At 34.9% G+C, this 25,035-nt stretch overlaps 4 protein-coding genes across 5 annotated transcripts; 2 read left to right on the forward strand and 2 right to left on the reverse strand.

Moving 5' to 3' along the window:
* Positions 1-4,212: 4,212 nt before the first annotated feature.
* On the reverse strand, positions 4,213-8,938 carry LOC131003915 (putative lipase ROG1). Of its 2 annotated transcripts, XM_057930484.1 has the most exons (10): positions 8,123-8,938; positions 7,043-7,110; positions 6,744-6,814; positions 6,367-6,642; positions 5,929-6,092; positions 5,773-5,828; positions 5,624-5,676; positions 5,413-5,533; positions 5,224-5,321; positions 4,213-4,533 (listed from the first exon to the last, which is right to left on the reverse strand). In XM_057930484.1, the coding sequence occupies exons 1-10, from the start codon at positions 8,461-8,463 to the stop codon at positions 4,462-4,464; spliced, it is 1,320 nt and encodes a 439-aa protein (XP_057786467.1). In that variant the 5' UTR covers positions 8,464-8,938; the 3' UTR covers positions 4,213-4,461. The 2 variants fall into 2 exon arrangements, with proteins under 2 accessions (XP_057786467.1, XP_057786469.1); XM_057930486.1 differs by lacking the exon at positions 4,213-4,533 and having other exon boundaries at positions 5,224-5,344; positions 8,123-8,889.
* Positions 8,939-10,138: 1,200 nt separating this feature from the next.
* Positions 10,139-10,735, reverse strand: LOC131003923 (uncharacterized). Its single transcript, XM_057930492.1, has 2 exons — positions 10,677-10,735; positions 10,139-10,604 (listed from the first exon to the last, which is right to left on the reverse strand). The coding sequence occupies exons 1-2, from the start codon at positions 10,733-10,735 to the stop codon at positions 10,139-10,141; spliced, it is 525 nt and encodes a 174-aa protein (XP_057786475.1).
* A 4,786-nt stretch (positions 10,736-15,521) lies between these two features.
* On the forward strand, positions 15,522-15,983 carry LOC131003925 (uncharacterized). The gene has a single exon (XM_057930494.1). The coding sequence runs from the start codon at positions 15,522-15,524 to the stop codon at positions 15,981-15,983; it is 462 nt and encodes a 153-aa protein (XP_057786477.1).
* A 3,301-nt stretch (positions 15,984-19,284) lies between these two features.
* Positions 19,285-19,836, forward strand: LOC131003926 (uncharacterized). The gene has a single exon (XM_057930495.1). It carries the CDS (start codon positions 19,285-19,287, stop codon positions 19,834-19,836), a length of 552 nt encoding a protein of 183 aa, XP_057786478.1.
* Positions 19,837-25,035: the final 5,199 nt, after the last annotated feature.

Below are 25,035 nucleotides of genomic sequence, written 5' to 3' on the forward strand. Positions count from 1 at the left end.
ATTAAATGAAATTATTTTAAAGTAAAAGATTATAATATTTATTTAAAATTGAACGACCTAATTTAAATATCTTATGAAATTTATATGTAAGCAAAGTTTCGATTCAAAAAATATTAAAAGAGAAATTGAAACAATTATTTGAAACGTAAATATATTATATGTCTGTAGTATGAATTAGTAATTAAAAAAATAAATTAGATAATATCACTAATGACTTAACTTTAAAAGTTTGAATAAATTATAAAATTTGCAATTACCTCATAATCTATCGAAAATTTCATCATACACCATATTAGTTGTTGCGTCTTGCGTATGACCTATTTTTTAGTGACTTTTGAGATTGTCGCGTAGAGTTGTCCATAACTAAAAATAGGTTTCGACATGTATAATCCTACATTTGAAAGAGATTATCCATGCCTTTTATTTATTGTCGACATAGCAAGACAAACACTCATAGAGAATTGCCTTCTCTGGAACCGAATTGGAAATTTAGTGAGTTGCGATGAAATTATAATCATTCTAGCTATACAAAACTTCTTGCACGCATTTTTTTTTTCCTGAAATGAGTTAGCCTTCACTTACGTGTTCCCCAAGTTGAGTTACTATCAGTTTGGTGCCACTGCATAGCTCATTAGATTATCATATTTTGGAGAAGCATGATTATGCATTTTTCTTTCGAATTCAATTTAATCTCATAACTCGACAATCCTGAACACTTGATCGTGTCGAAATATTCAACTGAGAATACCTATTCATTGAGGTCAATTTGTCCATCTACTTTGCAAATGTTGTCTGAACTTAGGTAAACCCTTTCTTTGGTAGACATTAGAGACATGACGTAATCATTTATCATATCAACCATCTCATTAGGGACTAAGATAGTTATATTCTTAAACATTTCTGTATCAAATGCATTAATAATTACGTTATGGATATAAATATTTTTTTCTTGATTTGTGAAATATTAGTATAATGATTTTTAGATATTTCATAGTTTTTAGATATATACTGATTTTTAGATATTTAATGGTGTACATGGAAACTGATTAAAATCTAGAGAGAGAAAAAAAGAATGTAAATCAAGTACGTTTTTAAATTGAAATTGGAGAGTTGGATATCATGAAGTATAATATTACAATAATCATTACAACCTTAAAATTTCAAATATATGTATTTTCTATTTTTCGTGTATGGATATAAACAAAATTTCATTGATCAGTGGAATACTAATATAAAGATTTTTAGATATTTAATAGTTTTTAGATATATAATGATTTTTAGATATTTAATAGTTTTTGGATATGGAAATGATTAAAAAATAAAAAATAAAAATGAATAAGAATTGATGAAAATTAGAAAAGAGTGATTATACGACGCCACATAGGATAGAATTTATTTTGTTGGAATATTTATATAATGATTTTTAGATATTTAGTTTTTAAGTATACCATGATTTTTAGATTTTTAATGGTTTTTAGATATAGAAATTGATTAAAATTTAGAAAAAAATAAGAATCAATGAGAATTGAGAAAAATTAGAATTGAGTGATTATAGGATGCCACGTAGGGTAGGATTTATTTTGCTTTAATATATATATATATATATATATTGAGGAAAATTAGAATGGAATGATTGTACGATGCCACGTAGGATAGATTTTTTTTAGAATATTTATATAATGATTTTTAGATTTTTAATGGTTTTTAAATATAGAAATTGATTAAAATTTTTAAAAAAATAAGAATGAATCAGAATTAAAGAAAATTAGAATGGAGTGATTATAGAATGCCACATAGGATATGATTTATTTTGCTTTAATATATATAGAGAGCAACAACACTTTCAAAAAGTTTTGAAGAAAAAGAAAAGTTGTGGTCAATCCGCAAGACAACATAAGTTTTGTGTTTATGATATATTCCCTCATTTCACAAAGATTGTACTCCCTCCGTCCATGAAAGAACTTCCTAAGAGGGAGTGGCACGAATTTTAAGAAAAAATATTGTTGAGTATATTGAGAGTGGATAAAAGGTAGTTGAGTGTATTGGGAGTGGTGAAAAAGTGTTATAATTAATATTGAGAGTTGTGAAAAGTGAAAAGTAAGAGGATTATATAAGTGGTGGGGTATAGTCTAAAAATAGGTAGGAAGTTCTTTTGTGGACGTCCCAAAAAGAAAAGACATGAAGTTCTTTCGTGGACGGAGGGAGTATAAGATTGTATGCTTATTATAATTTTTGTTTATTCACAAAGATTGTATGCTTTCATTTTTTTGGAAACTATTAAAATTTGTGGCCTTTATTGCACCACACAATCTTGGTGGATGGGAGGGAGTACATGATTAGAATAATAATCCGAAGTCAATCTTACAAGTCTCAATTCTAAATTTATTTTTATTTTTTTTTTGATCGGTAAAATTAAAATTTTATTAAGATAAAAAGCAAGGCACCAGGGATGCCAATCAAAACAAGAAGGAAAGATTGAAACCCTTTGAGCACCACATGGTGAAAGGGATTCTCAACTCCAAAACTTTATAGACCTCATTCCAACTCCAAAGTCTACCCTTGATCTGTAAAACAAGTCTCTCAATATCCCAAATCTTTCCTTGAAAACGATTCTCGTTTCTTTTTTCCCATAGTGTCCAAACCGTTCCCACCCATAACGCATTTAGCAATCTTCTTCCTTTCTTCTTTTTGGCAGCAGAGATGAAGGAAGTGTAATGATGGAGAGTACCTCTAGGATTTGCCGTTTTGATGTGTAACCATTGGAAGATTTGGTCCCACACCGCCGCAGCTTTCGGGCAATGAAGAAACAGATGTTCCGTCGTCTCCTCTCCAGCGACGCAGGCGTTGCATCCTCTCTCTTCCCAGCTAATTTGAATTTGTCGTCTTCTTAAGTTGTCACAGGTAGCCAAACGATTTCTAAGACATCTCCACGCTGTCACCTTGGCTTTGTGCGATGTTGGAGCCTCCCAAACCATAGCCATCTCAGCCGGTTGAGTTTGTTGCGCCTCACTGGAAGCCGCCACCAAGTCATAAGCCGACTTTGTTGAGAATTTACCGTCCGTAGTTGTCCTCCAACTCCATCCATCAGTTAAACCTGTAGAAGGGACAAAAGCAGCAACAAGTCTCAAAAGTTCCTCCACCTGTCCATTCTCTCTTTCCCTCAAATCCCTCCTCCAATTCACCGACCACACCCACTCTTCTCCTTCCCAAAACCCACTCTCTCCGACGAGGGCTTTCTTATTCGAGCACAAGTTATACAATCTCGGGAAAGAGAACTTGAGAGGTTTGTTAACAGCCCACACGTCCTCCCAGAATATTGTATTCATCCCATCCCCGAGACTGTGTTGAAGGTGATCAATGAACCATCTATCGTCGCTTCCTCCCCCTTTCTCCACAATTTTCGCCCCACCACCCCAACTGCCCACTTCTTCCCACCATCGAGCAATCCCCCTCTTCGCCCCAGACAAGTTCCCCATAAATCGATTTGATCACTCTCGCCCACAAAGCTCCCCCATCCACCAAAAATCTCCAAAGCCATTTAATTAACAGAACATGATTAAACAATTCCACATCCCGAAACCCAAGACCTCCTGTTTTCTTATTGGAACACAAGGAGCTCCATTTAAACCAGGTGATTCTTCTCGACTGAGAGTCTCCACCCCACAGAAATCTGGAGAACAAGGAATTGAGGTTCTTGAGCACAGTCTTGGGAATGAAAGCGTAGGCCAGTTGATATACCGGAATAGATTGAAGCACCGCTTTGACAAGAGTGATCCTCCCTGCCAACGAGAGAGGTCTTTTTCTCCAGCTTGCAATTTTGTTTGAGACTTTATCCACCAAGAACTTCCACTCGTTAACACCATTGCTTCGGCCTCCAATTTTGGTTCCCAAGTAAAGACACGGGAAGTAACCAATCTTGCAATGGAGAAACGAAGCCCATGTCCTCTCGACTGACACATTCACTCCCACCGTCATCAGGCTGCTCTTCGCGAAGTTGACAGCAAGACCCGAGACAAAATGAAAGAGAAGCAACAGACTTTTCAGTGATTCCACATTACGCTCATCAGCCTCTAAAATAAAGATGGTGTCATCAGCCTCTAAATTTATTTTTATAAAACCAAAAACTGATACATCTATCTTATATCTGTTATATTGAAATATTTGATGTATATGACTCCTTACCAGGTAATAGAAGTTATGGCTGAAATAATAGATCCAATAAATAAGAACTTTTCAATAACATTGCACAGAGTCGAGTCTAATTATTTTTTAATGTGAAAATCTCTTCTTTCCGAGCAGAAGATGAAGAAAGCTAGGCTGCTAGTGTTATAATTTTGACATCTAAATGTAAAAATGAAGTCCAATCTTACAGGGTGTAAAATGAAAGACAAAATACATACAAATATGGAATGGGGACAAAAAACTACAATACCACTTGCTAACTATAAGCTTGATACACAGCTACATAACAAAGTTATCTATCATATGTTGCACCACATCAGCACCATCTGAATTTAACCAGTAGCTCTTAACCTGAATCAACGTTTGCATAAAATAATTACTAGCAGAAGAAGAAAAATGCTAAAGAATGAATCGAGACAAACACTATTCGTCTTGATATATTCCATATATTCTTCTTGATCTTAACATGAACAGAAACTGCAAAAAGGGTGACAGTATCTATGATGAAGGTATCTGAATATACATTTTTCAGCATCCTACTCCTGCTTATCTACGTTTCCTGATTCCAGAACTGTGCGTGGAGGGTTTATTACGACTCACTATAACAAAGGGACTCCTAGGTCTTGCAATAAACGTGTTTTCAGTTTTTCGTTCAGACCTTATCAGTTAGTGAGTAGACTAACTTGCATATGTTGTCTTCATTTCTTGGAGTTTTCTCACGAACTCTTAATTATTCCTCACTACAATTCCAGATCCACGAAATTCAGAGTCCCGATACTACACTACTACTATAACTACATCTTGCTGACTCTGATTAATTCCATTTTGCCATAAATGAAGAGAAATAGATGAGAATTTTCAGGGGTTCTTAATCAGATGAGCGTCACGACAAGTGCAACTACAAAATGACAAATCACAATTTATGAAAAACTAAGGAACCAAAGAACCCTGATTAACTCATCATTCTTCGTCTGAGCGCATGAAGTTAACGAGAGGTACACCAAATGCTTTTTAAAATTCAGCTCTGAATACAATGCTTACCTGTATGGTATTATGTGCAACGTATCGCTGTCTGCTTTTGTGAAAGCTAACATCAATACGCTCCCAAGATACTTGATTAAGACCTCTAATCATCTCCTCTACACACAGAATTTTGAAGTTCCTGTTAGCACTTAAACACATGAAGACTTTATCTTACGCAAACACAACACACAGTAGAGTGTAGCCAACCTTCCAAGTCAATAACCTGTGTTCCAACAGCAGAGGATACTTTACTGTTTACATCTTCAGTTATTCCCTGTTCTACATGGACGATGTGAGGATACTTCATATCATTCACAAGAAGACTTTCCTGTAGAAGAATCAGAGGAAAAATGACTATCACTTCAACATTTCATGAAATAAGAAGAGAGTGTTCGAATTGGGAAAACATAAACCTAACCTTTGGTAGTTCGTTTTGACGGCGGATTGATGAAGTTCTCCATCCCACCACATCTTAGACATCAGTGAAGGCAAATGTAAGTTTATCAAGAAGGAAGGCAAGAACTTTTCTGCTACAAGAAAAAGGATCATAAACTATTTAAAGGATACGGTCATAGTTTGCGTTGGCATATACCACACGACGCTTGAAAGATCGTAATGCTGATCTGCATATAGGGTCAGAGTTGTCAGAAGATAACAAAAGAGACTTCATTTGCTAACAAGTGATATACAGAGTGATCGTGCTGCCAAAAATCGCATACTAACATGAAATGAAGGTCAGCAGAGTCCTTGACCATCTGAAGCAGGAGTGGAAGTTTCCCACCATCATTATCCGTAAGGAAAAGATGCTTCCCTGATCTTCCAGCAATCCAGTGTGCAGTTTGTGAGGCACTCTTTTCCAGAAAAGGAAGCCCGCAGAGAAGGGGAAGCTGAAAAATAGTGAAAAATGACATGAAAAGAAAAGGCACTACAGGATGCTTCATGCTTTGCTGAAGTAAAACAATCAATATATCAAGAGATACAGTAAAAAGGCTAAGTGAAATATAATTAGCCATCAAGGCCCCCACCTGTTTATGTCCATTGAGCCCAAATGAAAAAAACGAGAAAGTAAGAAAGTAAAAGATAATACAACTACAGAAACAAAACCTAAAAGTAATTCCACGCCTACAAACAATTTCTGGTGAAGTAAAATAATACACTCACCTGTTTATGTCCTCTTGAACCCAAATGCGGTGTTGCAAACGTCACAAAGTTCACGGGTTCCAGGCCACCTATATTTTCTTCATAAAATTCGTCGTTTAGTGAGGTGGAAACGTTGGCTTCACCATTTGAGCAATACCCAGGAATACTTGCAGAACTGGTTTTGGCGGAAAGTCTGTATAACCTGCCTATGGCATAACGTGCTACGAGTCCGCCTAAGGAATGAGCAACGAATGAAATTTTGCGAACTCCATGCCAGCGCCTGATGACATCCATCACCTGCACGACTGCTCTATGTGATCACAAATTGATAGATCTGATTTTCCAGGTTTCTTCCAACACTGGGAAACAAGAATAATATGCTGTTACTACCAAAGTACCTCTTCAGCGAGCCTTTCGCCCATTCTATCAACACCATCAAAAGTCAACCTGGAAGGATTACACTCGCTACCTATTCACAAGCATACATTAAAGATATATATATTTTTGCATCTAGGGCAGTTGAATTGAAAATTACATATTACGTACATAGAGCAGTTCATAACATTTTTTTCGAGGAAAAAAAGAAAAGAACATCTTCATAAAGCAATTAATGGAAAAAAAAGTGAAACATGAGAAGAAGAGTTCTCTACGTGATATTATACACTGTAGGGTGAGAACCAGCAAACAAATCACTCACGGTGAACAATGACTTTGTCGGGAAGGTTCTTCACAAATTGATCAGCAGCATATCTCCAATCTGCAGCACTGGAGACGGCGAAATCTAAGCAAAACTTGATAATAACAGATCCAGATGACTACATGGCAGTTGCATCACAATCCCACTCGAAAATTTAGGTGCATCAGGCAATATTTCAAACCTAAGAAAGAGTTCTTAGGGGTTTCTATCATGCATTACATGCCTAAGCAATGATCTCATTTTCACTCTGCAACTTATATTTTAAAGACAACCTGACATTAATTTTTCTATATGCCAGTTCTACGACACAGTGAAAAGGCAATACTTTCTACAATATGTAAAGTTGACCATATCAAATGTTGGCTCCACAAGAAGAAAGAAGCATGACATTTTGGGGGGCAGGGTGGGAGGTGGGGGGGGGGGGTGTATATTTTTAGGCAAAGGCTTCAGGGTGATTTGTTTTGGCTTTGCTCATCTTATGCAAAAGATGTATAAGTTCAACTATATTAGAATGTGCCAAGAATTACTCCATCGTACAATCATTAATTGAACAACAGCTAATCATGAGGAAGGTTCAAAACCACTCAATTGCTCTATCTGGAACTTATTATCATTAGCTCAGCCATTTTGTACATAAACTGCCAGATCTATAGGAAGGAAGCTCCATTATGAACAAACCTAAATCTTGTTTTACATATTGATCATCCATACAAACACTGATATCTATGAATTGGATGAGTTCGTCCCCAATAAATAAGCTTCTGGACCATTAAATTTCTGCCTTATCAATATTACTTCAAGAGTAGACCAACCCTATGGCTTTCATTTCAATACCAATAAATATAAGTAAAAGAATCTAGTAAAACTTTATGAAGAAATTTTTGGCCTATCGGCAATGGAATTAGTGAAGGAAGTAAACGCTAACGGCTAGATCAGTACACCATTACTCAATTTTCCAACAAAGCAACAATCCTATTGCATAATGGTAGACGATAATAAAAAAAATAAAGATTATAGCAAAACAGAGTATGCAAACAGAATATCAATAATAACAAAATTATGTCAAGATCAATTATTTACCTCCCAATGATACCATTAACCATGATAACAAGATGGTCAGGCTGCACTTTAGAGTCGGCCACCGCCGCATCGAAAAGATCCTCGCCGCCGTTGGCGGCCTCGACTTCCACCTCTCTCTCCTTCTTGGAGCAACACCCCTTGAAGCAACCCCTACTCAATTTCTGCAGAAATCCCATTTCACCACGCTCATCCACCAACCACAATTCACTGCCCCCTCCAATTCTCGATCTTCTCGCAAATCCGAAGCTGAAGTTCAGCACAACCGCTGAAAATTGAGAATTTGAAGTGGGTTTTGGGTTTGGAACAGTGGGTTGCAGAGGGAACTTGGCGGTGGCGATCATGGAAAGTTGAAGGACTTAAAGGACAGAATCTGGGGGGAAAAGTGTAGACTGTAGAGAGAGAAAGGAAGTGAGAGAGAGAGTGTGTGCGAGTGCGTGACAGAAGTTCCCGGAGATTCTACCCAATACACTGATGATGTAAAAACCAGATAATAATGGGCTCTGATGGCAGATTTTGGTGGGGAAATTGGAAAGATTTGGGATTTCTTGTTCAAATTTAGAAGTTCTTCCAAACTCCGAGAAGTATTTCCAACGTGGTGACATTTAAATTTAGCACGTGATGTTTTTCACGTTTTATCATTTGAATTGAATTGCTCTATGGTTTAGTTTTCGATTTCTATTTTATGTTGGAATTTTTGACTCTCAATTGTTGTGCGCAGTAGATTTTTTTGATTAAAAGAGAATTTAGAAGAGGTATTTTGGCGCAATGGTTTGTTCTAATAGAAGACTATGACAGTTATGTATGCTCATCATTACCAAAATTTTCATTTGTTTTCGGCCCGTGATAATCATTCTTTCTCTTGTTTCTTTAGCTACTACTCCCTTCGTCCGGATTCAAATGACCTTATTTCTATTTTTAAGTTGTCCTATTTCAAATGATCTCATTCAATTTATAAAAATATTTAACATTATTTTTCAGATGGTCTCACCACCATTTTACGCCTTTATCACACATTTTTTAATCTCCGTGTCGAAAAATTTAGGATCATTTGAAGCAGGACGGAGGGAGTATTAGTAACCGAACTTTCTCTTTTGAAACGTTTAATAACCAAACTTTATAAGAGCGTCAATATTCGTTGAGTAAGTTGCTTACTCAATTAAGGAGAAGATTATTTATGAGTAAGTAGTTTGTATTGGAGAGACTCATCCAACTTACTTATATTTATTAAATTTGATTTTTGTATTTTTCATTTGATTTACATTGCATCAACTTAAATAACACAATTACTTGAAATTAAAATTTCATTAATTTAAATTACATAAAATTGAAACTACATAAAATTTAAAAAATAAAACATAGCTTAAAATAAACATCTAAATAACTATTTCGGCCCTAGAGGTCCGAAACGTGCCCAAATGTGCTCGATAAAATCCGCTTGGAGCTTGGCATGCATCTGCCTATCTATGAGAATTGCATCTCTATGCACGTATTCCTCGAAGTTAGACGGGGTCGATCGAGCCATCTCCGACGAGTCACTACTAGACACCATGTGTCCCAAGTAGTCATCTCTCCAGTGGGTAGTTCATTCTCATTTGTTCTCCACAATCATGTTGTGAGAAATAATACAAGTCAACATGATGTCTTTGAGATGGTCAATGCACCAATTTCGGACCAGATTTCTAATGATTTCCCATCTAGCTTCAAGCACTCGAAAGGCACGTTCGACATCTTTTCGTGCCGGTTCTTGCATCTTCTTGAACCTCGCTTCTTTCGGATTGGTCGCCAACGGTGGGCTCTTAACGAACGTTGGCCACTCAGGACAAATGTCATCGCACAAGTAGTAGCCCATCTGGTAGTAGTGCTGGTTGACCTCAAAGATCACCGGCGAAGACGTTCCTCCCAAGATGTCGGCGAACAGAGGCGACTGGTTCAGAATGTTGATTTCGTTATTTGAGTTGGCGATACCAAAGAAAGCATGCCAACTCCACAAATCGTGGGATGCAACGGCCTCCAAGATCAAGGTGGGTGCATACAATCAAAACTCCTGAGCATCCCGGGAAATTCAAGTCGCGCCTCGTGCATCTGAAGCAGTCGTTGGACGTCCACCAGTGTAGGACGCCGAAGATACTCGGCACCGTATGCCCGGATGACAGCTTTGCAAAACTTCTTCAGGCATGATCGTCCAGTCGTGTCAGCAATTTTCAGATACTCGTCAAAAGTATCCGCAAAAATACCGATGGCTACTTGTCGGATAGCCACCGTGCATTTCTGCAACGGCATGAGAGAGTCTCGGCCCGTAGCATCCACCCCTATCTGGAAGTAACTATCAACACCTTGCACACCATCGATGATGCGTAAGAATAGCTCCTTCTGCATCAAAAAACGACGTCGAAAAAATGTTGGGCCGTACGTCGGATTGTCGTTGAAGTAATCTCGAAGAAGTCGTTGATGGGCAACCTCACGATCACGATAAACGAACCCTCTATTGAAAATAACAAGTCACTAGGGAGTGAAAAATTGAGCAATCGTATTTTGCGACTGGATGATGATATACATGATTTCTTGCGTCTTCCCCTCGGACGAAGACGAAGTATCATCGAACCATGAAGCCATTTTTTGATAGAGATGAAGTAAATGAAAGAGAAAGAGTGAAAGGGATGGATGAAATGAAGAAGAAATAAATGATTTATGTAGGAGGGAAAAGGAAATAAATAAAAAATTAAAAAAATTGGCCGAAAATAACTATTGAAATTCAAAATATTTTTTAATATGGTGCGTGTATTGCACGTGCCTGAAATAAAGGCGGATGAGCCTTACTCATCCGGATAAGTAAGGCTCGAGTAAGCAGGGGGCTAAATCGGCTTATTATTTGTGTTATTCAACATTATATACCGACTTATTCATAATTCTCATGTCTCACGAAAAATAGTAATCTCACTATATACATGGGCGCGCTCCAGTGAGACCCCCTATTTTTCGTGAAACACTGAGGATAATGAATAAGACATACTAATGAACAAGACGTATATCTAACGAACAAGATGTATATATTGATGAAAAACAAAATTTAAAAAAATGGTAATGAATAAAGCATATATACTGATGAACATGGCAGTATATACTAATCATCAGTATATACTGATGAATAACAAAATTTAAATTATTCTGCTCCCTCCAGAATTAGAACCCTGCGAAAAAAATTCTCCCTCCATAAATAATATCAGTCATAGGATTGATAAAATAAACGCACCAGATCGTGCCCTAGATCTCGCTAAAATTAGGGGGTCTCATTGGAGCGGCCTTATATATATATATATATATATATATATATATATATATATATATATGGAAGAGTTCAATGGAGACCACTCCCCTATATAGAGAATGAAGACCAAATCAGAGCCATTGATCTCACCAAAATCAATGAATCAGATTAATCCGAATTTTTCAAGTTTAGGAAATCCCGTAAATTCTCATTTTCCAATTTTGTTGTGGGAACCAACGAACATGATTATGAACTTACGAACATAAGTATGTTTATTTGTATGTTCATTTGTTTTTATATGAACATATCGACGAAAATTAATATGTTCATTTATTTTTTATACGAACACATCGACGAACATTAGTATGTTCGTAAGTTCATAATAATGTTCGTTGGTTCCCATAATTGAAAAATGAGGAATTTACGGGATTTTCTAAACTTGAAGAATTCAGATTATTCTAATTCATTGATTTTGGTGAGATCAATGGCTCTGATTTGGTCTCTATATGAACAAAGCTAAACTGTATGATTTCTATGTAGAACACGTATGAATTTGTTGTACAAATATACGAATTGCGAAAAATAAAAATTTTTCTACCTATGGGATTCGAACTCAGAACCATGAATTCATCCAGTAAGGTGATGAATCAACCGTAGATCTTGATGATCTAAGGGTTGACAATGATTCCTATTTTATATTTTAAGAGGTGTTTTTATTTTAGCATATATATATTATATATATATAGGGGTGGGCTACCGTGAGAGCACATCTTAAAATAAGAAATAAGAGCAATTTTTAATGTATGAATTTTATGTAGAACACGTATGAATTCGCTGTATAAATGTATGAATTGTGAAAATAAATTTTTGCTACCTTTGGGATTCGAACTCAGGACCATAAATCCATCCAACAGGATTACGAATCAACTGTAGATCTTGATGATCTAAGGGCTGAAAATGATTCTTATTTTATATCTTAACAAATGCTCTTATTTTAGCCCTTCGGAGGGCTATGGTGAAACACAACCTGTAGTGTATATAATAGGAATAAATTTACATCATTCATCTACTCATAATCTAATGGTCAATATTTAATCTTTGAAAAGTCGTATATATATGTCTGAATTCTATTTAAAACACGTATGAATTCTTAGTATAAATGTATGAATTACGAAAATTAATTTTTTGTTGCCTATGATATTTGAACTCAAGATCATGAATTCATGCAATAAAGTGATGAATTAATCGTAGATCTTGATGATCTAAGGACTAAAAATGATTTTTATTTTATCTTTAAAATGTGTTTTTATGTTAGCTAGCTCACTATTACAGACGTGAGTTGCATGTCTTTAATTTAGGATAATTTCAGGCCATAATTAAAATCTTGAATATCCAATGGATAAGATTTGTTCTTATTTTATACATTAAAAAGTATTTTTATTTTATATTTTAGAATATATTTTATTTTAACTTACTCACTCCAATATATATATATATATATATATATATATATATATATGGTGTGGTTCTAGAGAGAACTACATTATTTGTGAGAACGGGAGAACTATCAAATCTAATGCATTCACTGTAAAAATTAATGCATTCGCTGTTAAAATTAATGCACTAAATTTTTTTTAAAAAAATGCTCCCTTCAGGATTCGAACCCAGGTTCTATATTCATCCAACAAGATGATGCATCCACCGTAGATCTTGATGATCGAATGGCTGAAAATGGTTCTCCGTTCTTTTTTTATTTATGGTTCTTTTTTGAACCTCTCCCTATATATATATATATATATATATATATATATATATATATATATATATATATATAGGGTTGGGTTCATGTGGATCCCTATGCTTATAATAGATCCGTAGATCCAAATCTAGACCACACATTTATGACATGTGGCGCATCAAGATGCATAAAGGCATTTCAAGACAAAATCTGGAGAGGGGTAAAATTGGAATGTAATTTTCGAAATTTTTAAAAAAAATTAGATTTTCTCAAAATAGGTATATTTTAGATGCATAAAGTTTCATACGAGAATGCATGAACTTTCATATAAAAATGCATAAAGTTTCATATAAAAATGCATAAGATTTCACCACACCCCCCACACCCCTGAACCCCACCCCACCCCAGAACCCCACCCCCACCCCACCCCACCCCCACCCCACCCCCTACCCCCCCACCCCGAACCCCACCCCACCCCATAACCCCACCCCCACCCCCCCACCAAATTTTTTTATTTTCTCAAAAACTTATTTTCTGACCACTGACCCCCCCACCCACCCACCCCCCCGACCCCCCAATTTAATTTTTTTTTTGAAAAACTGATTTTTACATGCATAAAAAAATTATCAAAACTGTAAAAATCAAATGCATTTTTCTGTTCAAAGTTATGCATTTCATGTGAAAACTTTATGCATCTTCGTGGGAAACTATATGCATCTAAAATATATCTATTTTGAGAAAATCTAAAAAAAATATACTCCCTCCGTCCACGAAATGAGTACCCATATTTTCTTTTTTGTCCGTCCACGAAATGAGTACCCATTTCCCTTTTTGGCAAGTGTACCCCACACAATACTTTAATCAATACACTCAAAAATGTGGGACCCATATTCTATTCACACTACACTCAATACATTTCTTAAAACCCGTGCCATCCACAAATGGGTACTCATTTCGTGGACGGAGGGAGTATATTTTTTTTAATTATTAAATTCGAAAATTACATTCCAATTTTACCCCTCTCCAGATTTTGCCTTGAAATGCCTTTATGCATCTTGATGTGCCACATGTCATAAATGTGTGGTCTAGATTTGGATTTACGGATCTATTATAAGCATTGAGATCTATATGATCCCATTCCTATATATATATATATATATATATATATATATATATATATATATATAAGTTCTATTGAGAATTTGATTTTCGTAAAAAAATGAGAATAATGAACAAATCAATAAATTCTTTGAACATACCAATACAAGAGCACCCATAGTAGGTGACTCGGTCGGCGCCACTAGAGTCACCCACAGATCGTGTCCCCCACTGCAGCAGCCATGGACTTGAAGCTTACCCGATTTATCGGGTAATGCCTGATCTTCTTTATTCAAGGCGAGTGTGGACACGCGCTTATTAAAAGAAAAGTTAATTCTTTAAATTTGAATCTAACGGCTATATAGCCGAATTTTCCTTTTTTTTGTTCCAACGGCTTTCTAGCCGTTTTTCTACTTTTTTTTCCCTTTCTATAAATACCTCCCTCATTTCTTCATTCACACACACAAATAATTTTCTTCTTCAATCTTCCTTTCTTTATCTACTACATTTCCATATTCTCTTCATCTAAAAATGGCCGAATGGTTAGAGAATACTTCGTCGTCTTCGTCCGATGGGGTAGCGCAAGAGATCATCGATGAGATCCAGTTGTAGAAACAATTGATTGCTCAAATGTACTCCCAATCGGAGCTGGAACGTGTTGTTCATCACCGGTCTTACGTCTACCGTGATCGTGAGGCTACCCATTTATGTCTACCGTTGTTCTTGCTCATCGTCGATGTTGTGCAAGGTGAAGATAGTTACTTCCAGATGAGCCATGGTGCACGAGGTTGGAACTCTTTCATGCCTTTGCAGAAATGCACGGTGACTATATGCCAATTAGCCATCGGCGTCAATGCGGATACTTTCAATGAGTATCTCTCAAGCTCGCCGACACGACGGAATGTCTATGCCTCTAGAAATTATGCAAGGCTGACATTCGGGCTTACAGAGCCAATTATCTTCGCCGTCCAATGCCGGAGGACGTCCAACTCCTTCTTCAGATGCACGAGGCACGACACAGATTTCTCGGAACGCTCGGGAGTCTTGATTGTATGCATTGGGTGTGAAAGAATTACCCAAAGGCGTAGCATGGCGCTTATACACGCGGTGATCAATGGGAGCCCACCTTGATCTTGGAGGCCATTGCATCCCACGATTTGTGAATTTGACATGCCTTCTTCGGTGTCGCCGGTTCGAACAACAACATCAACGTTCTGAACCAGTCGCCTCTATTCTCCGACGTGTTGGATGGAACGGCAGCGCCGGTGATCTTTGAGGCCAACCAGCACTACTACCAGATGGGATACTACTTGTGCGACGGCATATATTCGAAGTGGAGTTGCTTCGTCAAGAGTCCATCGACCAATCCAAATGAGGCGAGGTTTAAGAAGATGCAAGAATCGATACGGAATGATGTCGAACGTGCCTTTGGAGTGTTTCAAGCTTGCTGGGGAATCATTCCAAGTCCGACGCGGGGTTGGTACGTCGAGCATCTCAAGGACATCATGATGTGTTGCATCACTCTCCACAACATGATTGTGGAGGACGAAGGTGAAAGAGCTACCAATTGGAGAGATGACGATGCAGGACACGGGGTGTCTAGCAGTGACTCGACGGAGAGTGCTCAAGCAACCCCGGTTTGTTTTGAGCAATATGTGCAAAGAGATTCACTTCTCCGAGATATGCAGATACAAGCTCAGCTCCAAAATTATTTGATCGAGCACGTTTGGGCACATTTCGGATCTCTAGCGCCGGAATAGTTATTTTAGGATATGTTTTAAAAAATTTAAGATTTGTGTAATTTTTTTATGTAATTTTTAGGATTTTAAAATTAATGCAATTTAAATTTGAAGTAAATTGTGTTATTTAAATTTGTGCAATTAAATTTAAATGAAAAATACAAAAATCAAAACTAAAAAAATCAAGTAAGCTATCAAGTCATCCCACTATGGCCTCCTTACTCATTGTGGTCCCCCCTTCTATCAAGTCATTCCACTGTGGATGCTCTAACTGGTGAACATACGTATTTATTTAATTTGGTAAAAATCTTGTCATTGACAGAATTTGAATCACAGACCAAAATGCTCATTCTTAAAAAATTATTGATATGTTCATCTAAATGAAATGACTTGTTCACAATAGTTTGGACGAATTCTCAATTCTCAATACATTTAGCATTTTCAATTAAACCTTTCTCTTTATCTCTCTCTCTCTCTCTCTCTCTCTATATATATATATATATATATATATATATATATATATATATATATATATATATATGGAACGGTTCCAATGAGATCCCTTATATATGATGAGATCTTAGATTGATTTGTTGGTGTTGATTTGATGTATCCTATGACTGATATTTATCTGGAGAGAGCGATATTTTACATGGGTTCGAATCATGAAGGAAATAAAAATTTTACCAATTTTTTTAATATTGTTATTCAATATTATATACTGTTACACGAGGTGAAACTTCTGTACCACACAAATATGAAAAAATATCTGGATTCGAATTATAGAAAGAGCAAAAAATTTATCAATTTTTTGAATATCGTTATTCAATACTATATAACACTGCACACAAGCGGAACTTCTATACCACACAAATATATATATATATATATATATATATATATATAGGGGCGCGCTCCAGTGAGACCCCATATTTTTCGTGAAACACTAGGACAATGAATAAGACATATAATACTAATGAACAAAACGTATATCTAACGAACAAGATGTATATACTGATGAAAAATAAAATTTAAAAAATTCGTAATGAATAAGACATATATACTGATGAACAGGGCCGTATATACTGATGAACAATGCAGTATATACTGATGAATAACAAAATTTAAAATATTCTGCTCCCTCCAGGATTCGAACCCTGCGAAAAAAAATCACCCTCCAGATACAATATCAGCCATAGGATTGATAAAATAAACGCATCAGATCGTGCCCTAGATCTCACTAAAATTAGGGGGTCTCATTGGAGCGGCCCCCTATATATATATATATATATATATATATATAGGGAGAGGTTCAAGAAAGAGCCATAAATAAAAAAAGAACGGAGAACCATTTTCAGCCATTCGATTATCAAGATCTACGGTGGATGTATCATCTTATTGGATGAATGCAGATCCTGGGTTCGAATCCTGAAGAGAGCAATTTTTTTTTTATTTTTTTAGTGCATTAATTTTAACAGCGAATGCATTAATTTTTACAGTGAATGCATTAGATTTGATGGCTCTCACGTTCTCACAAATAATATAGTTCTCTCTAGAACCACACCCTATATATATATATATATATATATATATATATATATATATATGGTAGGGTTAATATAAAAACCCCTCTTAAGATGAAAACTAGGAACCAATTTAAAACCATTGATTTAAATAAAATAGAGGGCTGAGATTAAACTACAGATGCACAATTTCGATTGCATAGATGCACAGTTTCAATTGCATAGATGCACAATTTCGATTTGCTTGAGTATTTTGCATTGTTGGTTTCAATTGCATAAATTGCATATTTTTTAATTGCACAGTAAAATATAATAGATGCACAGTTTCTTTTGTTGACTAAATCCTAACCATTAGATCTAATATTTAAAATGTCAAGATTAGGTTCCTAGTTCTCATTTTAACAGAGGTTTTTATTAGAACCTCTTCATATATATATATATATATATATATATATATAGTACACTGCGTGTAAATGAGATTGAACTTAAAATCTCTTATGAAAGAGGGTCTTTGAGTACCTCAATTTATTACTTGAGCTAAAAGTCTAATTGGCGGGTAAAATGCTTTTTTAGACTCATTATTTTTCCACCAATAACATTGAAGTATAAATTAAATTTATTGCTCACAAATGGGATGGTTGATTTCCATCCTGACAATGACTCCTAGAATTAGTAAGGCACTAAGGCTTAACTAATGGTCCAGGTGGTCCAGCCCCCTTGAATAACACCCAATTGCGTAAAGATATGCTGCATATAAATGTGATAAAATTCCTATAACATTCTACAAGGTTAATTATGAGAAAATTTAAAATCTTAAGTTACTTCTATAATTTAGCAATATGTTTTTTTTTTTTTGTACCATTGAGAACTATTAGAACTGTAAATAAACAGAGTTACTCGCAAGATATTCGAAATTTGATAATTTATCGAGTCGAGCTTGACATCATTCGGTTCATTAAGCTTGCTAATATGTTCGGATTTGATTATTCATGAAAATATTTGCGAGCCTATTCACGAACCTTCAATCAAATTAGTACACGAGACTTAAATGAGATGAGCTCGAGCTCGAGTAACATATATTTTTTTTTAATTTTTTACGAATTTGAACTCGAACATCATGTATATATACGAACATCTAACGAGTTGAGCTCGAATTCAACATTATCGAGTGTCACACCAGTCGAGCTCGAACAACAAGATAAAAGTTCGAATTGAACTCGACTCAAACACCCGAATATTTAAATGAGTCGAGCTCGAGGCTACTAGTATTTGGCTCGGCTCGCTTACAGCCCTCATAATTACGTATTTGTTGCAATTCCATTCAATACCTTTAACTTTGTTTTGACTTGAGAAAAAGTGATGGTTTTTTTCAGAAGGAAAAAAAAACTTAATTGACTTAAATTTGAAAGAGCAATATTAAAAAGCAAGGATGAAAATCTTGATTTTCAAATTATTACATTCGAAATATTAAACAAAAAACGAGCAAGTTGACGAGCCGTTTTAAATTTTAATGGCTACAAACTAAAGTATACATTGCATCAATGCCTCTGCGATGTGGAGTTGGAGAAGAATCGTTAGAGCATGCTTTGCGGGATTGTAGCTGGGTTAGTACTCTGTGGGCTATCTCTCCTATTCGACTTCAACCTTTGAGTCAGGGAGAGTCTTGCTCGATTTTGGATTGGTTTGAGAAAATTAGAAGTGTTCCTCAATGAGAGGTTCATGCCTTATTCGCAACGCTCGCTTGGTCGACTTGGTATGCTCGGAACTTATTAGTTTTTCAACAAAAGGAGCTCTCTCATATGGACTGTCTAGCCATCGCAAATAGGGCGCTTTGTTCGAGTTCAGTTAGTGTTCAAACGCAGCAGCAGCAGGCAACTCATTTGGAGTGTACTGGAACAGATATGTTCAAAATCTCTTCGGACGTTGCTGTTGATCAGAACAAGGGGATTGGAATTGGAGCGGTTCTTGTTGATGGGGATGGACTGGTGGTGGCGTGCAGATACGGTTTTAAACAAGGAATGTTTACTGTTGTGGAGGGTGAAGCGTTGGCCATGGTTGAAGGTCTCAAACTTTGCCATGAGCGTGGCTCGATTAATATCATTGCTGAAACGGACTGTCAACAATTATATTGGCTGCTTCAACGTCAAGAAACTGACCTCTCCTATTTGGGTGATACTTTGCGTGAGATTTCCGAGATGAAACGGAATTTTCAAAGCCTTGCGTTCAGCTGGACTCCGAGGGAGGGAAACGCCATTGCTGATAGACTAGCTTCTGTTGCTTTGAGCTCTTTTTCGCCCCTGTCTTCTTCTTTGGGGTTACCTTTTGATGTGAACTATGTTCCTTCATTCTAATGCATTTCTTGGTTTGGGTCTAAAAAAAAAAGTATACATTGCATGATTGTCTTCTTATGGAATTGCACGACTTTTAATAAAATTTCAGAAAATCGTAAGTTAATTAAAACATAATGTACTAATCTAAAGCGTGTGCAGCAGTTTCGGAAGTAAAATGGAATAATCATTCATATAAAATATCTTTAGGGTAAATATCACTTTAAACCCCAAACTATTTTTGCACTATCAGTTATACCCTGAATTATTGAAAATAATTATTTAAACCTTAAACTATCAATTTTATATCAATTGTACCCTTTATCCATTTTTCATCATTTGAATTTTTAATGAGAAATGCATATAATCATGTCGTTTTATATAATATAGGTAAAAAAAAAAGAATAATTCTAAATACATTATGGTATCCGGTGAGCCACGTCAAAAATTTCAAGCTAAAAAAATGAACGAATTGTACAATTGATACAAAATTGATAGTTCAAGGTTCAAAAAATTATTTTCGATAATTCAACATATAATTGATAGTGCGAAAATAGTTTGGGGTTTAAAGTGATATTTACCCATATCTTGAGATGGCATATATATGTATATATAGAAAGTAAAATGGAATACTCATTCATATATACTCATTTCGTCCTATAAAAATGCTCACTTTTTATTATTTCGATATGTTCTTCATAAATGTATATTTTTTGTTTTTAAATACCACCTCATTATATAAAACTTTAATAAAATGAGTCTCTGTATTCACAACATACTTATTTATATTTATTAAAATTTGTGTCATAAAAAGTTAGGTACATTCTTAAAGTACAAAGGAGTTTGGTAGGAGATATATCGAGTATAATATGTTCTTGTCAATTGAGTAATCGCACGTCAACACATTTAAAATTATTACAGCTACTGATTTTTGGGTTTGAAAATAATTGTGCAAGTAAACAATTGTGGCATGTGTGTGAGTGTGAAAGGGGAGGGTGATAATCATCTCCGCTAATTTAGGCGACAGTGAACTCTCTTTTTTGGTGGGGATGTGAGAATATATTTTTGTAAGTTGTAAATTAGAACACGACACTTTTTTTCAGTTGTGACATATGACTTATGACTTATGAGACCTTCATTCATACACATAAATAGACTAATGCTTCGAGTATCATTTTAAAAAGGCAACTTTCGTTACTCCTATGCACGTCTTTACTAATATAACTATATACTTCCTCCGTGCCCAAATAATTTTTTATCAATTTTTTTTTTGAATCACCTCTTAAATAACTTCTTATTCATTTTCGATTATTACTCATCACTAATAATGCTACATTTATTCTTACTTTTTCATATTTTTATAATTTTCAATACTAATTATTCAATTCGTCCCTCAAATAATTTCCTAAGAGAGAGGGGCACAAAGTTATCGAAGATATATATTAAAAGTGGTGAAAAAATATTATAATTAATATCGAAAATGGTGAAAAAGTGCTATAATTAATATTAAAAATGGTGTAAATATGAGAAGTAAGAATAAATTAAATATTATTAGTGGTGGGATAATATCCCAAAATAAATAAGAATTTATTTGTGGGATGGAGGGAGTATAATATTTTTTTTACCACTTTCAATATTTATTATAATATTTTTTTTTATCAATTTCAATACAATCAATAATTTTATCTTAAACTCGTGTCCTTCTTTTCTAAAAAATTATTTTGGGAACGTAGGGAGTAGATACATAAGTGAGAATTGAACTTTAATAATATAATTAAATTGAAACAATATTTTGGGAGTAGCGTCTAGCTACATGTACCTAAAACTACAACACAAATTGAAGTACATCGTAATAATTAGTACTATTACATCGAGAATTACATGATCAACCTACCGGCTACCGTGTATATGAATTTGACGATTATCGATAGCCAATTATTTCTTTCGTTTCAGAATAAGTCTTTTCAGTTATCAAACTCAATATGTCAACTATATAATTTTGCTCTTATCACTTCTAATTATTGCATTAAATACTGAAAAAGATAAAGAATTTTCATTGAAAGCCATAAGTAGAATGAAAAGTTTCACAATATTGTACTATGAAACTATGAATTGAAACATTTTTATTCGATAACAAAATTCATTTTTAAAATAGGATATTTATTTGGGGCAGATGGATATTATGAATACACTATATGTAGTTCATAGTTTCAATTTAAAATATTTGTAATAATTATATTAAGTGAAAGAGTCATAATATTTGTAATAATCACCTGTTTGCTGGAAATCGAGACACGGAGCACAATATGAAAAGAGGTAATTGTTGTATTAATGAGATCACGTCACCGGTGAATACAAATGAATGAACTATACATAGCGAGCTAAATCGAGGGTATTTTAATCTTTTCCTATGCAAGGCATGCGCTCCCCTTATACTGGCTAACAGCGACGATGTAGTGCATGTGCGTCAAGGAGCAGTGTTGTCAGCCGTGGATGCTCCAAGCTCCTTCAGTGAAATACAACTCTGTTACTTGTAGAATCGTCTAACGGGCATTATCTCCGAGGAACATTTCTCTGCTCTCCAGCCCTGTGACAATACACGTGTCGCGATCACAGGACCTCTGCGATCTGCTCCTCATCAAAGAGGAATAAGAAGAAGAAGATGTGGAGGATGAAATAATATATATATATATATTCAGCAAAAATGCATGAATTTTATGTATAACACGCATGAATAAACTGTATAAAGGCATGAATTGCGAAAAATAATTTTTTGCTACCTTTGGGATTCGAACTCAGGACCATGAATTTATCCAACAAGGTGATGAATCAACCGTAGATCTTGATGATCTAAGGGCTGAAAATGGTTCCTAATTTATATTTTAAGAAACGTTCTTATTTTAGCCTTCCCCTATATATATATATATATATATATATATATATATATATATATATATATAGGGGGCGCGCTCCAGTGAGACCCCTTATTTTTTGTGAGACATTGAGGACAATGAATAAGACATATATATTGATGAACAAGGGCCACAAGACAATATATACTGATGAATAACAAAATTTAAAAAAATGGTAATGAATAAGACATATAAACTAATGAACAAGGCAGTATATACTAATGAATAACGAAATTTAAAATATTTCGCTCCCTCCAAGATTTCAACCCTGAGAAAAAAAATCTCCCTCTGAATACAATATCAGCCATATGATTGATAAAATAAACGTACGAGATCGTGTCTCAGATCTCACTAAAAATAGGGGGTCTCATTGGAGCGCTCTTGCAAAAAATTTCCTCCAAAACTATCATTGATTTATTTGATGGATAATAGGTTTAACTATTGGTTAATATATATGTTATGATTGTTATCCATCGCGTACTTTCCTAATAAATAAATAAAAATATTTGTAAAATCACTTTATCATTTAGTGATGAGTTCAATTGTTAAATAAAATGGGCATCGACCCATCATCAAAATTAAAGAATGGTGTTCCGAATTTTACCTACCTTAGAAGTCTTTTGGATGATACTCGGCGACTCATAAATGGGTTGGAACATGTGGAGTATTGCTGGGCTCCAAGGAAATGTCATTGCTGATAAGATTGTTAAATTTGCTTTTACTTCTCGATGTAATTCAGTTTTTACGAATTCTTTACCCTCTTTTGTGAACTCTATTGTTGATTTATAATAAGTTCACTTGATTTTCTCTCTAAAAAAAGTTCATTTGAAAGAAAATAAAAGCATAAAATAGTCATAATTTATATTTACAATATTTTTATATTTAAAAAATATTTTTGGTTCCTATAATTATTTGATGGACATATCATATGAATATTCTATTACACATAAGAATTTCTATAAAATATTCATATTGTATAACACATTGGTACAAAGTTATATTTTTAACGATGAAGTTGTATAAATTTAGTTACTAATTGCAAGCAATATTTACTTTTCATTTTTTTTCCGTTTTATATTATGATATCTATAAGAAAGTATATTTATTATGTTTAGTATAATCAATGCAACGAGCCTTGTAATATTAAATTGGTAGTTATTTTACAAATTTGGGTATAAAAATAAAATATTTATTTTATATTCATTATGTTGAATTATTTTATTTTTTATACAAGAATAAAATATTATTCTCGAAATATAAAAAAAATATGTAAATTCATCTAAAATAATCCACGCAAGTGATATTAAATGAGTGAATTTAGTAGAATGATATTTGTACAGTAGTACACGAGAATTTTGTAAAAAAAAAATAATGATGAAGAAGGGGAACGGTGGATATTGAACCACAAACCTCTTAATTAACTAAGATAGTCTTTACTGCTTAGATGTCATCTTATAAGTAAAAATTTTTAGGGGGCCCCTTATGAGTATTTTTTTTCTATTAAAATAAATAATAAAAATATTGTGAAACTATAATTCACAATTAATTTTGTATATAACTATCTATATAAGTTGTATTATTCCTTTTTATTTATAATAATTGTTGAGGGTACGTCCAACAACTACGGATAAGGACGTCGGGGTCGTCCTGGACGGCGGGCACTAGCAACCTGAAACCACAGACACGTTAGAGCCCTTCTAGCAACACCGGTGGGGGTGTCGATGGAAGGGCCTCCGACGCTCAAGTCAGTAATAGTACAAGAAATCGTATTGAAAAGAATTGAAATATATTAAGAAGAACGACTAGATCGGATCGATCGGGTTGGTGGATCAGAGAGTCGTTCAGCGATCAGCCGGGGTCGCCGGGGCGTCCTGGATCAACTGGTTGCTGGGATCTCCTAGATTGAGAGCGTGGAGGCGGAGTAGTGCGCGTGAGGAGATAAGGCGGAGAGAATGTGTTAAAGCGTGAATGATTGGATTCCTGATTGACCTAGTTGGTTTCCTTATATACTATGGTATCTTGACGGCTAGGGTTCTACTGGAACGTCTTTCAACCCTAGTTGTTCCGATATTCCCGGAATCCGTATCTCTGACCTGCCTTCTTACTCAAGTCGCTGCTCTTTTTAGGGTTTGGTGCTATTGGGCCTTGACGACTTAGCGTATGGGCCGAATTAATTCCAATTAATTCGATTTCTGGACTGAGCTGAGTATTTGGACTGCGAATATTTATTTAAATGGGCTATACGAATTTTGTCCATTACAATAATTATGATTGATGAAATATAGTAGTAACATCTTGATCGATCGTTCAA

Source organism: Salvia miltiorrhiza, unplaced genomic scaffold, assembly GCF_028751815.1.
Source record: "Salvia miltiorrhiza cultivar Shanhuang (shh) unplaced genomic scaffold, IMPLAD_Smil_shh original_scaffold_293, whole genome shotgun sequence".
Taxonomy (NCBI): domain Eukaryota; kingdom Viridiplantae; phylum Streptophyta; class Magnoliopsida; order Lamiales; family Lamiaceae; genus Salvia; species Salvia miltiorrhiza.